The sequence below is a fragment of the Suricata suricatta genome, chromosome 4 (genome assembly GCF_006229205.1).
Source record: "Suricata suricatta isolate VVHF042 chromosome 4, meerkat_22Aug2017_6uvM2_HiC, whole genome shotgun sequence".
NCBI lineage: Eukaryota > Metazoa > Chordata > Mammalia > Carnivora > Herpestidae > Suricata > Suricata suricatta.
In genome coordinates, this window is record NC_043703.1 from 164813167 (window position 1) to 164827539 (window position 14373).

Here is a 14373-nt window from a genome sequence, read left to right on the forward strand (position 1 = left end):
AATCATTTTATGAAAAAAACTAAACATTTTTTTAAGAATCTATTTGTATCGAGACCTCCATTAGGTCTTTTCAAGTGCAATCTCTTTAGTAATAATATTTTTCTATGGGTCAGATTAAAACATTGATTTGAAAACCTTACAAAAAATTAAAGAACTATATAAATTCAGTAATCTTTTAAACATCAGTTTTTATTGGCCTTTGCATATTTTATTGAGATGTGGCAAACATGTCGCGCTTTACAAATTATTTCAGTCAATCCTTCAAACAACCTTATATTTGTGTTTATGTACATATATACATAGTATACTTACAAGTGTGGTTTCTAATATTATACACAGTTTACAAAAAAACAAGCTAAACTTTCAAGCTGCCCAATCATTTGCCCAAGATCACACAATATGCAAGAGGCAGAAGTGGAATTCATACTCAAATAGTTTTGATTTCTAGCCCAAGTTCTTAGCACCTTTCACTTTCTAGGTATGCCCAACACACATCTTTGATCTTCAAATAGTTGAATAAGGTGGGTCCTATTTTGCAGGTTTCACATATGAGAAGATGAGAGATCCAAAGGTAGTCAGAATGCCCCCTGTCAACAGCTCGTGAGGAGGGCTGTGTCCCCTGGGAGCTCTGTCCCTGGAGGGCTGTGTCCCCTAGGGCCGTGTCCCTGAAGGCTGTGTCCCTGAAGGCTCTCAGTATCTCTGGGCTATCATGGAGCTTGCTTTCAGCATGGGCAAACTTGAAAAACAAATGCATTCTCCTGTGGGCGTATCTTGAGCATTCTCACATTCTTAGTTTTGCTTTTACTTAGAGAATTAACTCAGTAGGAGGCATTAACTAATGGTTAACTAGTTTCCTTCTGGCATTTTGAACTTCTGAGGCCTAAAAGAAAATGGACATGCAGCTCACCAGTGGTGCATGACCTTGCACAGACTTCAGGGTACAACTGTCATTGAGAACCCTTGACCTTCTGCCCTGTTGTGCGATCTTTGGCCTGGGTTTCTTGATGTGTTTAGTTTAAGGGAGTGCTTTTTATCTTTCTGCCTTACCTATGTTTGATGTGTTCTGGCTATCGCTGTGACAGCCCACTTAACCTCACTAGACCTTTGTCCTCACCCGCATTATAAGCTCGTTGTGTGGACGGGGGTGGTATGTGGGAGCCCCAGGGTACTCAGAGGTGTCTGCTGCACTTAGCTGTGGAAATATCTGCTACGTAAATCCTCAGCTCAAAACAAAATTGACTTTTCTTTCATATTCTTTCATTGTCTACAGTGAAATTCTTGCTGCAGTGTGTAGTATATATTTGAGTTGTAATCAACATATTTTCAATGATACTTAGACAATTATTTTTAAATACAGTTTTTTTCATTTTCAGGTATCAGATTTGGTAATAATTTTGAATTATGACAGAGCAGTAGAAGCTTTTGCAAAAGGTGGTAACCTGACACTTGGAGGAAATTTCACCGTGGCGGTTGGGCCCCTGGGAAGGTGAGAACTCAACCTACTTTCTGAACAGTAATTGGATAGTCATGGTTTAAAAACTACACATGGTTTTGCATTAAGAGGAACCTTGAACTGAAATGAAACTGACTTATGGTTTGTACATGTCCCAGAGGGTTTGAGGCTCTTTAGAAATAAGAAATACAAAACACAACCAGTGTGACAGACTGAGAAAATTTAAAACTAGAACACACAAGAGGAAACTAAATATTTCAGAGATGCGGGCCCTCGTATCTACTGGAATTGAACACAAGATTTACCTTTATGCTTTGAAGGAGCCAAATCAGATTTAATTAAGTGATAAAGGGCAGCATTGACCAAGAAAGAAAAAAAGCTTTTCTTCGAACTAAACAGTGAAAACTTGTTACTGGTGTGATGTTTATAGTAAGGAGGCTGCATTTTCCCTTTCTGTTGATGAACAACTCTTCTTGGGTCAACTGAGCAGTTCAGAAATACTGAGAGACTGTTTACAGAAGTTAACAGAGTACAATCATCTAAAAACATTTCTAAATTCCATAAAAATAGTCAGTGTCATTTAGTTATTTAGTACTCTTTTAGTCATTTAGTACGTTCCTGTTTTGAGAAAGGAAGACAAGGCTGATAAATGTCAGCTTTCCATGAAATCTGGACAATGCAGTCCTCCGTATTATCATATCACCTTATACTGTGTCTTAACGAACATGCCCTTCCCCATGCCTTGTCCTTGCTCTTGACCACATCTAGCTCAGGCCCACAGGGAGTGAGGCGTAAAAGCAAATGATGAAACTGTAGAACAATATCACTCTTCGGGGTGAGAAGTGCAGTGCTGTTTAGATAGTCATCTTTAGGACCGGGCCTCTCCTGCCCGGTTCTCTGCCGCACACCTCTCTTCCACAGGAATTTGGAAGGAAATGTCGCCCTGCGGAGCTCGGCCGCCGTGTTTACCTACTGCAAGTCCAGAGGACTCTTCGCCGGCGTTTCCTTAGAAGGCAGTTGTTTGATTGAAAGGAAGGAAACTAATCGAAAGTAAGTGCAAGCCAAATAATTTTAACCTGAGGAAAGTGTGATGAGAAAAATAGTCCGTCAGAGACCCACATAGTTGTGTACAGTTTGTAGAGTGATTGTGTGTATTCATTTTTTAAGAACATATTTTAAGAATATACAACATTGGACTCTGTGTATTTCTTTATTTAAAGTTTCAATATAAAGCAATATGTACTTAGAGAAAATCTAGAAAACACAAAAAAAAATTACAAGGAAGGAAAAAAAAACCCATTCTTCCCTCTGAGATGAACGCTATTCACAGTTTGCTTTATTGTCCTACGTTGTTTTCCTAAGCATAATTTCCCTTGTTTTGCCACATATGATTGTAATCATAATAAATCCAATTGTAAATCCTTTTTTTCCACCTAGCATTGCAAGAATCATAAGTGTAAGTTAATGACTATATAATATTATATTACTGGGCTGTATCATATTAAGTATATTTTTCAATCTTCTGTTACAACCTGTAGGTCAATCAAAACATTCCCCATTCTGAGAGGCTGTCATTACATTCTGCCTTTGTTCTTTCTTCTATAAAACACAGATCAATTTTGATTTTTTTAGAAATGGATTTAGAAGTATTTTAACAGGTGAAGAAGACTTTGTACTTTAAACTGGCATCTGGCTAAGTTTTCCCCAAACTGCTTCTCTACATTTCCACTAAAATATGTGTGGCTGCTCAGGGAAGGATAAAAGGTTGACTGACAGAGAAACTTTCAGAAATCCCACCAGCTGCGAGCCTGGCAGGCGCTGACAGTAGCCTGGTTACAGTAGAGACACCCCCCCCCCCCAACCTTACTTGCCTGCTTTCCGGGGAAAATCTATACAAAATCTCCTGTGCCAGTTCACCTGAGAGTTTGTTAGCCCACTGGGGCATTGGGGCGCCTGGGTGGCTCAGTCTGTTGGGAGTCCATGGATTCGAGCCTCACAATGAGCTCTGTGCTGACAGCTCAGAGCCTGGAGTCTGCTTTGGATTCTGTGTCTCCTTGTCTCTCTCTGTCCCTCCCCAGCTTACACTCTGTCACCTTCTCTCAAAAAATAAATAAATTTTTAAAAAAAATTTAAAGGGTACCTGGGTGGCTCAGTCAGTTAAGTGTCCAACTTGGGCTCAGGTCACGGTCTCATGGTTGGTGAATTCAAGCCCCACATCAGGCAGTGTGCTGACAGCTCAGACAGAGCCTGGAGCCTGCTTCAGATTCTGTGTCTCCCTCTCTCTTTGCCCCTCCCCTGCTCACGCTCTCTCTCTTTAGCTCTCTCTCTCAAAAATAAAATATTAATTTTTTTTAAATTTAGAGTTATTAGCACATATTACAACATTCAGTGAAGCCACAGAAACTAGAAAATGGGAGGAGTGGAGAAAAATATTTGCAGAGCTCTGTGTCTTATAAAGTCAAGTAAGATGTTTTAACTTCTCGTTTTATTAGTTTGAGAAATTTAAGTGAGGCATTCTTTTAGAAACTTCTGACTTTAGGCCTTTGGAAGACTTTCTCACTAAGTTCATGTAAATCCTGGGATGAACTAAAACAAATATATTTCTTAAATAATTGCAGGGCTCCTAAAGATATAAGGCAAATCTTTATATAGTTTTGATACAAATAAGCATTTTTAAAGAACTTACAGAGCTGTGTTTGTTGGCCCAATTTTCATAACTTAAAAAATAAAAACCTGTAAAAATGTAGATGCTTGTAATGCTTGTAGATGCTTGCATAAGCATAGGTATATTTGCATATATATGTTTCTATAGATACGTTTGTATGTATATGTGTTTGTATATGTGATTTGATATTTATATTACGGGAGAAAGGATATGCGTATCAGACTCTTTATGCTGACTGGTTCTAGAGATTATCATGGGGAGTGAATTTAGGGGCTGAATATGGGTAATAGCTTGCAGTTAGTGTTGGAAAAATATATATGAAGTACTAGATATGAGTATATCCCCATACACACGTATGTCTCCTACTTTTTTTTTGTAATTTATAGTTTATAGTCAAGCTGGTTTCCATATAACACCCAGTGCTCTTCCCCGCAAGTGCCCTCCTCCATGACCATCACTTCCCATCTCCTCTCCCCACCCCTTCACTCATTTGTTATCAGTATTCAAGAGTCTCTCATGATTCGCCTCCCCCCCTTTTTCCCCCTTCCTCTCCCCACGGTCGTCTGTTAGGTTTCTTCTGTTAGACCTATGAGTGAAAACACATGGTTTCTGTCCTCTGCCTGACTTATTTCACTTAGCATGACACCCTCGAGATCCATCCACATTGCTACGAATGGTCAGATTTCATTCTTCCTCATTGCCATGGAGGAAGAATTAAACCACATCTTCTTGATCCATTCATCAGGTGATGGACATTTAGGCTCTTTCTATGATTTGGCTATTGTTGAAAGTGCCGCTATGAACATTGGGGTATATGTGCCCCTAGGCATCAGCATTTCTGTATCCCTTGGGTAGATCCCAAGCAGTCCTATTGCTGGGTCATAGAGGAGTTTTATTGATAGTTTTTTGAGGAACCTCCACACTGTTTTTCAGAGCGGCTGCACCAGTTTACATTCCCACCAACAGTGTAGGAGGGTGCCTATCTCTCCACACCCTTGCCAGCATCTATAATCTCTTGATTTGTTCATTTTAGCCACTTTGACCAGCATGAGGTGGTATCTCAGTGTGGTTTTGTTTTGTATTTCCCTGATGATGAGTGATGCTGAGCATCGTTTCATGTGCCTGTTGGCCATCTGGCTGTCCTCTTTGGAGAAGTGTCTATTCAAGTCTTCTGCCCATTTCTTCACTGGATTATTCGTTTTTTTGGGTGTGGAGTTTGGTGAGTTCCTTGTAGATTTTGGATACTAGCCCTTTATCCAATATATCATTTACAACTATCTTTTCCCAATCCGTTGGTTGCCTATTAGTTTTCTTGATTGTTTCCTTTGCAGTGCAGAAGCTTTTTATCTTGATGAGGTCCCAATAGTTCATTTTTACTCTTGATTCCCTTTGCCTTTGGGGATGTGTTGAGTAGGAAATTGCTGCAGTTGAGGTCAAGGAGGCTGTTTCCTGCTTTGTCCTCTAGGGTTTTGATGGTTTCCTGTCTCACATTTGGGTCCTTTATCCATTCTGAGTTTATTTTTATGAATGGTGTAAGAAAGTGGTCTAGTTTCATTCTTCTGCATGTTGCTGTCCAGTTCTCCCAGCACCACCTGCTAAAGAAGCTGTCTTTTTTCCCTTGGATATCCTTCCTGCTTTGTCAAAGATTAATCAGCCATATATTTGTGGGTCCAGTTCTGGGTTCTCCATTCTATTTCATTGGTCTATGTGTCTGTTTTTGTGCCAATAACATACTATCTTAATGATGACAGCTTTGTAGTAGAAGTTACAGTCTTGGATTGTGATGCCTTTGGTTTTTTTCTTCAGTATTACTTTGGCTACTCAGGGACTTTTGTGGTTCCATACGAATTTTAGATAGTTTGTTCTAGCTTTGAGAAGAATGCTGGTGCAATTTTGATTGGGATTGCATTGAATGTGTAGATTGCTTTGGGTAATAATGACATTTTAACAATGTTTATTCTTCCAATCCATGAACAGGGAATGTTTTTCCATTTCTTTGTGTCTTCTTCAATTTCCTTCATAAGTTTTCTACAGTTTTCATCGTACAGGTCTTTTACATCTTTGGTTAGGTTTATTCCTAGGTATTTTGTGGGGTTTTTTTGTGCAATTGTGAATGGGATCAGTTTCTTGACTTCTCTTTCTGTTGCTTCATTATTGGTATATAAAAATGCAACTGACTTCTGTACATTGATTTTGTACCCTGCAACTTTACTGAATTCATGGATCAGTTCTAGAAGGATTCTGCTGCAGTCGGTCGGGTTTTCCATGTAGAGTATCATGTCATCTGCAAAATGTGAAAGTTTGACTTCATCTTTGCCAATTCTGTTGCCTTTTATTTCCTTTTGTTGTCTGATTGCTCCTGCTAGGACTTCCAGTACTATGTTAAACAACAGTGGTGAGAGTGGACATCCTTGTCATGTTCCTGATCTTAGGGGGAAAGCTCTCAGTTTTTCCCCATTGAGGATGATTAGCTGTGGACTTTTCATAAATCGCTCTTATGATGTTTAAGTAAGTTCCTTCTATCCTGACTTTCTCCAGGGTTTTTATTTAAAAAGTATCCTGTATTTTGTCAAGTGCTTTTTCTGTATGTATCGACAGGTTCATATGGTTTTTATCTTTACTTTCATTAATGTGATGTATCACATTGATGGATTTGCGAATATTGAACTAGCCCTGTAACCCAGGAATGAATCCCACTTGATCATGATGGATATTTCTTTTTATATGCTGTTGAATTCAATTTGCTAGTATCTTGTTGAGTAGTTTGGCATCTGTATTCATTAAGGATATTGGCCTGTAGTTCTCTTTTTTTGTTGGGTCTCTGGTTTGAGAATCAAAGTGATGCTGGCATCATAGAATGAGTTCAGAAGTTTTCCTTCTATTTCTATTTTTTGGAATAGCTTGAGAAGAATGGGTATTAACTCTGTTTTAAATGTCTCGCAGAATTTCCACTGGGAAGCCATCTGGCTCCGGGCTCTTATTTGTTGGGAGATTTTTGATAACTGAGTCGATTTCTTTACTGGTTATGGGTCTGTTCAGATTTTCTATCTCTTCCTGTTTGAATTTTGGTAGTGCATGTGTGTTTAGGAATTTGTCTATTTCTTCTAGGTTGTCCAGTTTGTTGGCATATAATTTTTCATAGTAATCCCTGATGGTTGCTTATATTTCTGAGGGACTGGTTGTAATAGATCCATTTTCATTCATGATTTTGTCTATTTGGGTGTTCTCTCTGAAGAGTCTGGCTAGAGGTTTATCAATTTTATTTTTTCAAAAAAAACCGACTCTTGGTTTCCTTGATCTGTTCAACTGGTTTTTTTTTTTTATATTGTTTATTTCTGCCCTGATATTTATTATTTCTCTTCTTCTGCTGGGTTTGGGGTGCTCTTGCTGCTCCCTTTCTAGTTCCTTTAGGTGCTCTGTTAGATTTTGAATTTGCACTTTTTCTAGTTTCTTGAAATAGGCCTGGATTGCAATATACTTTCCTCATAGGACTGCCTTTGCTGTGTCCCAGAGAGTTTGGATGGTTGTATTTTTGTTTTCATTTCTTTCCAAATATTTTTCAATTTCTTCTCTAATTGCCTGATTGAGCCAATCATTCTTTAGTAGGGTGGTTTTTAACCTCTATGTTTTTGGAGGTTTTCCAAACTTTTTTCTGTGATTGATTTCAAGTTTCATAGCATTGTGATCTGAAAATTTGCATGGTATGATCTCAATTCATTTATATTTATGGAGGTCTGCTTTATGACCCAGTATGTGATCTATCTTAGAGAATGTGCCATGCACTCTTGAGAAGAAAGTGAAGTCCCTAGCTTCAGGATGCAGAGTTCTAAATATGTCTATCAATGTCAGCTGTTCCGATGTGTTGTTAAGGTCCATCGTTTCTTTCTTTTTAATTTTTTTTAATTTCTAAATGTTTTTTAAAATTTATTTTTGATACAGAGAGAGACAGAGCATGAGAGGGGAAGGGACAGAGAGAGAAGGAGACACAGAGCCTGACACGGGGCTCAAACCCACAAATGTGAGATCTGATCTGAGCTGAAGTCAGAGGCTTAACCAACTGAGCCACCCAGGCACCCCAAGGTCCATTGTTTCTTTAGTGATTTTCTGTATGGTTGATCTATCCATTGCTGTAAGTGGAGTATTAGAATCCCCTGCAATTAGCCATTCTTATCAATAAGATTGTTTCTGTTTGTGATTAATTGTCTTATGTTTTTGGGTGCTCCAGAATTCGGCACATAGATGTTTTAAATTGTTAGCTCTTCCTGATGGAGAGACCCTGTAATTATTATAGAATGCCCTTCTTCATCTTTTGTTACTGCCTTTACTTTAAAGTCCAGTTTGTCTGATATAAGTATGGCTACTCCAGCTTTTTTTTACTTCCAGTTGCATGATAGATATTTCTCCATCTCCTTACTTTCAATCTGAAGGTGTCCTTATGTCTAAAATGAGTCTTTTGTAGACAGCAAATAGATGGATTTTATTTTTTTTATCCATTCTGCTATCATGTGTCGTTTGATTGGAACATTCACATTCAGTGTTATTATTGAAAAATGTGGGTTTAGATTCATTGTGTTCTCTGTAGGGTTCATGTAGTGGTGTCTCTGGTACCTTGTATTCCTTGCAACATTTCCCTCATAGAGTCCCTCTTAGGATTTCTTGTAGGGCTGGTTTGGTGGTGATAAATTCTCTCAATTTTTGTTTATTTGGGAAAACCTTGATCTCTCCTTCTATTTTGAAAGACAGGCTTTCTGGATAAAGGATTCTTGGCTGCATATTTTTTTATGTTCATCATATTGAAGATTTCCTGTCATCCCTTTCTGGCATGCCAAGTTTCAGTAGATAGGTCTGTAACCACAGGTTTCCCTTTGTATGTTAGGGCCTTTTTATCCCTAGCTGCTTTCATAATTCTCTCTTTATCTTTATATCTTGCCAGTTTCACTATGATATGTCATGCTGAATGTCGATTCAAGTTATGTCTGAGGGGAGTTTTATGTGCCTCTTGAATTTCAATGTCTTTTTCCATCCCCAGATTTGGGAAGTTCTCTGCTATAATTTGAGCAAGCACCCCTTCAGGAATCTTTATCTTTCTTCTTCTTCAAGAACTCCTATGATACCGATATTGTTCTGTTTGATTGTATCACTCAGGTCTCTAATCTTCTTTCATGCTCCTGTATCAGTTTCTCTTTTTTTCAGCTTCCTCTTTTGCTAAGTCACCTAATCTCCTCTCTGCTTCTTCAATCTGTGCAGTGACTGCATCCATTTTATTATGCACCTCATTATAGCCTTTTAAAACTCATCACAGCTATTTTGAAGGTCCCTAGTCTTTGCATCAATAGCTTCTCTGATGTTTTTTTCAATCCCAGCGATTAATTTTATGACAATTTTTCTAAATTCTTGTTCAGTTATGTTGGTTATGTCTGTTTTGAGCAGTTCTGTGGCTGTGACTTCTCCTGGAATTTCTTTAGAGGAGAGTTTTTTCATTTCGTCATTTTGGCCAGCTTTCTGTCTCTTGTCAGTTTTAAAAGCTCACTATGCACTGTGCACCTGCTAGTATTGCTCTATTAAAGGAGTCTCATTGACTATCCAGGGCCTGTTGTTTCGGGAAGTATTCTTTTATTGGTGTCTCTCGGTTTTTCTTGTGACTTTGGTTATTTTATTTCCCTACTCAGTGATATTTGGGACTCTCCACCATGTGTACTTTGGCTTGTTTCTTGAGGTAGCCCTGAAAAAGAAGACAAACAGACAAACACACATGGAACAGAAGCACACAAAGGCACAGACACATCAAACAAACAAGCAAACCAAAAGGGGAAAGAAAACACAAGAAAAGAAAAGAAATAAAGGGGGGGGAGGGGAGACAGAAACAACAAAAGACAAAGGCCAGTCTAAAAGTGTAAAACCAGTGGAGGGGAGAGAAGAATGAGATAGGGAAAGTATGTCTGGATGGCAAGACTTGATCTAATCACTGCAGTGCATCAATGTTGGTCTTTCCCGGACTCCAGGGGGAAAAGGAGAAAAGAAGAAGAAAAAAAAGGCAGCTCTTCAGCAGGGATAGGTGTGGTTCGGTGTAGGTAGGTCAGGTCTCAGCAGCTGCTCTCCAAGGCCCAGCCTCAGTAGTTGTAGGGAGAAGTATGGCGGTGGCCCAAGCCCTTCTCGAACCAAGACTCTTGAAAGCCACTCTTTTGAGTCTGATCTCCCTGTGCTCCGGGTGGGCCAAGTGCCAAGTTGTTTTTTCCAAGCCCTGCCTTGTTTCCAAATCCTGGTCCTCGCACTTTAATGCTACTGCCCAAGATGAGATGTACTCCTGCAGGTGGGCAGTTTTCTAGCCAGGATGGAGTAGGGAGACTGGGGAGCAGCTTTCTCCTGGCTCCGCCTGGAATCGGTGTTGCTGAGCCCAAGGAAAAATGCACCAACTAATGGGGATAAATTTCTCTCCCCCCACCCAGCGGTTATTTACGGGATGATAGTATCCCTCTCTGTCCCCAGTTGAGGTTTTCCTCTTCTCTAGAGACCACTCTATGAGCGTTTTCAGTGTCTCTTTCTCTTCCCCTTGTCTCTCCGAGGCCCTGCATGCTCTCCCTGGCTCTGCACTGGGGTGGGGCTCCCTCCCCTCAGAGCCTCTTGCCCTGGCCAGTTTTTATTTCCCCAGTTCCCACTCACTCAGGCACCTATGAGGCTGTCTTCTATGTGGACTCTTTTTTTTTTCTCCCACTCTTGGAGATCAGAGTATTGTGACTTCAGTCCTTCTCAGTTTGATAGTTGCGGGCAGGTGAAAATTACAGAGCTCCCTTCCTCTCTGCCCCTCCTCCCTCTGTGTCCTACTTTTAACTCTAGGAAAGATCTATGTCTATAAATGTTCTTAATTTGATATTTCTTATTAGATTTTATTGTCAAGACATCCGAGCTTATGACATTTTATTTGGAGATATACCACAGCCTGCTCAAGCAGAAGATCTTTATGAAATTCTTGATTCCTTTACTGAAAAATATGAAAATGAAGGACAACGAATCAATGCAAGAAAAGCAGCGAAGGAACTGAGGAAGTCTGCTGTAATTCATGGTTTTTATGTTTCTCTTAATAGTTACAGGAAATTTCTTTATTTAGGATATTCTGTCCTTGATATCAGGTTCCTGATGACCCACTATACCTCCCTTATAATGTCGTTTATGTAAAGTGCTTGTGAAAATGTTATACAACTTTGATGTGTCATCTATACACATTTCAAGGAGAAACAGTTTTTTTCTCCATAATTGCATTTCTCCAAGTATAAGACTTTGGACCATCTAGTAGGAGTGCTACCAAGAGCTGCTGATGCTGTGGTCTTGGAGCATCGAATGTTGTGCGCACCAAGTTCCAGGACCCTTTCTGGGTCTGCTTGATCCCCATCCCAGGGCCTGAAAGCTGACACCGAAAGCCTAAGTTGTCCCTGCCCTCCCAAATGACTGCTGAGTCAGTCACCAAGTGGCTGTGTAGGTTGTCAGAGGCACCTGGATGAGGCAAGCCGTGGGTACAAAAGGGCACCCACTGTCAACCTCTGCATGTGGCGTCCATCTCAACTGAACGTGGCCCGCAGCACTACATGTGCGCATGTAGGACGCTCCATTAATAGATGCATAGGATAAAATGTTCCGCATACATGCACTAGAAGAACAAAACCTTATATGCTCCATGATAATAAAGTATTTTTAAATTATGTGCATTGTTCTTGTTTCTCCCAGGCTAAAGAATTACCTCTGAAACCATCATCTAGACCACAGCAATCATCTGCACAAGTCCTGCCAAACTCTGGCTCCCAAAGTAAATATTTTTGTCATAATTCAAATATAATTAGAATTAGTAATTATTAAATATTACTGTTAAGAAATCAAGCAACATTGTTAAACTTTAGTATCAAATAGAAGAACTAATGGGTGTTGAAGAGAAAATAAATGCTCAGACTTCTAAATACAAAGACATTCTCATTGCTATAATTTGTGAAAATTTCTCATTCAGAAGATGCTCTCTCAAATTTACAAAGATTTATCTTTAAAGTTTTCTTTGTTTATTTCATTTCTTCCAAAGACTGCTATCCTGCTAGTTTGAAATGGGAACTAAATAAGCCTATTTTTCTTGTATACTCGTAGATTTATATTCTGAATATTAAGTTCACCATATATTCTTGGGAGCTCAGGGTTTCATAAGGCTGGTAAAATAGACGAACTTTCTAATGCACCCAGTTTTGGCCTCTACCCCTCTTTCCATCGCTTAGTTGTATGACCGTCACTCTTGGAATTCTGCAACTTGGGCACAGAGGGTAAGAGTCCATGACAAAATATTAAAGTAGGTGATGTTTCATATGATAATCCACTATTATTCAAGAGCATTGTGCTGTGGCTTTTGCAATTACAAAGATGAGTCTAACTTATATCCCATCCTCGAAGAATTTCAGTCTAGGACGGGAGATACCACATGTGGAAAAATAACTGCCATCACTGAAAGGAAGCATGTGACATGTTCTGGGAGGAGGAGTAGAAGTGTCAAAGCGTTGGGTCCTGGCTCTGCCATTAGCTTGCCTAAACGTACCCTCTCAGGAACTGGACCTGTCCTTTATTACCCACTCCTACTGTAACTTGGCTGTACCTTTGTCTCCTGGGATGCTGTATTCTTCTCTCAATAGGGATGGTCTATTTCTGATTCATGTTCAGGTGATTAATTTGCATACACCTGTTTCCAGTGACTAACAAGATGTGGGCACTGAAATCTATTTATATTTTAAATCTGAGTGATTACATAAAATTGGACCTGTGTGTATGTTTTAAAATACATAATGTTTCTGAAGTTTCCTCACTAGGAAAATACGTATCTGTGTGATGCATATATAAAAATCTTATGGAGGCCCCTAGGTGGCTCAGAGTCAGTTAAGCATCTGACTCTTGATTTCGGCTCAGGTCATTATCTCACGGTTTGTGGGTGTGAGCCCTGCATTAGGCTCTGCACTGTCAGATTCTCTGCACTGCTTGGGATTCTCTCTGTCTCCTCTGTCTCTGCCCCTTCCCTGCTCCCTCTTGCGTGTGCACTCTCTCTCTCAAAAATAAGTAATTAAACATTGAAAAAATTAAACGTTGGGGCACCTGTGTGGCTCACTTGGTTAAGCATCTGACTCTTGGTTTTGGCTCAGGTCATGATCTCAGAGTTGTTGAGCTCAAGCCCTCCATCAGGCTATGCACTGATAGCATGGAACCTACTTGAGATTCTTTCTCTCCTTCTCTCTGCCCCTCCCCAGCTCATGGTGTCTCTCAAAAATAAATAAATCTGAACTATTCCTAACTTTTTAAATTAAAAATAGAATCTTAATTTTTAATTACATGTCTTCACATATATAATTTTATATAAATGCATATATAAATGGTTTTGAATGCATTATTTTCATTTTCCTTCTCTGAGTTTCTCCCTTTTTCCCATTTCTCCTCTTAATTTACATGGCACCCTCTTCCATACTCATCCCAGGAAATCTATGTTGACAACATGCGGTGTAGACATCTGTATTTTTCTCCGTACATATTTTTCTTTTATAGTCCTATTCACAGGCACCTGTATAAGAACATGTATATGCATGGAAAGATTATTTGGTTGTCTCATAAAAATGCTGCCATATTATGCATGTTTTACTCTCTCTTGCTTGAGGGTTTTATTTATTTTGCTGAAAAACAGCGCATGGAAACCCCTGAGTCAACTGGTACAGTTCTAATTAATTCTTTTTAATGGCTTTTTAATATTCCAGGGGACAAAAAACATATTTATTCATCTGCTCTCCTACTGATAGGTATTAACATTACTTCAGTTCTTTGTCCAGGTCAGCCAGCTCCACAATTTACATCTTTGTAAATTTGTGTGTCTACATATTGGCACACTTATTTATTTATTTACTTATTTTTGGAGATAATTACCAGGAATTATAGTATGCCAACAGACACATTTTTAAATTCTAACATATTAGGTAGATTGTTCTTCAAGTTTTTACTACTTCACAGTCTCATCAGCCATTCCCCACTGTAATGTTTCATTATGTTTACTCTCTACCACGCACACTCCCCACCGCACACACTTCCCAGCACACACTCCCCACCGCACACGCTTCCCGACAGCACTCCCCACTGCATACACTTCTCGGCACGCACTCCCCACCGCATACACCTGCCAGCACGCACTCCCCACCGCACACGCTTCCTGGCACGCACTCCCCACCGCATACACCTGCCAGCACGCACTCCCCAC

General features: G+C 39.6%; 1 protein-coding gene across 4 annotated transcripts in view; it reads left to right on the plus strand.

Moving 5' to 3' along the window:
- The window catches only part of SH3YL1 (SH3 and SYLF domain containing 1), a 48306-nt gene that overhangs the window by 23434 nt on the left and 10499 nt on the right, over positions 1–14373 (plus strand). For all 4 annotated transcript variants that reach the window (XM_029938379.1, XM_029938376.1, XM_029938378.1 and 1 more), the window contains 4 exons: positions 1374–1486; positions 2375–2503; positions 11000–11168; positions 11838–11916. In XM_029938379.1, the coding sequence (XP_029794239.1) occupies positions 1374–1486; positions 2375–2503; positions 11000–11168; positions 11838–11916 (490 nt within the window). The remainder of the gene's footprint in view (positions 1–1373; positions 1487–2374; positions 2504–10999; positions 11169–11837; positions 11917–14373) is intronic.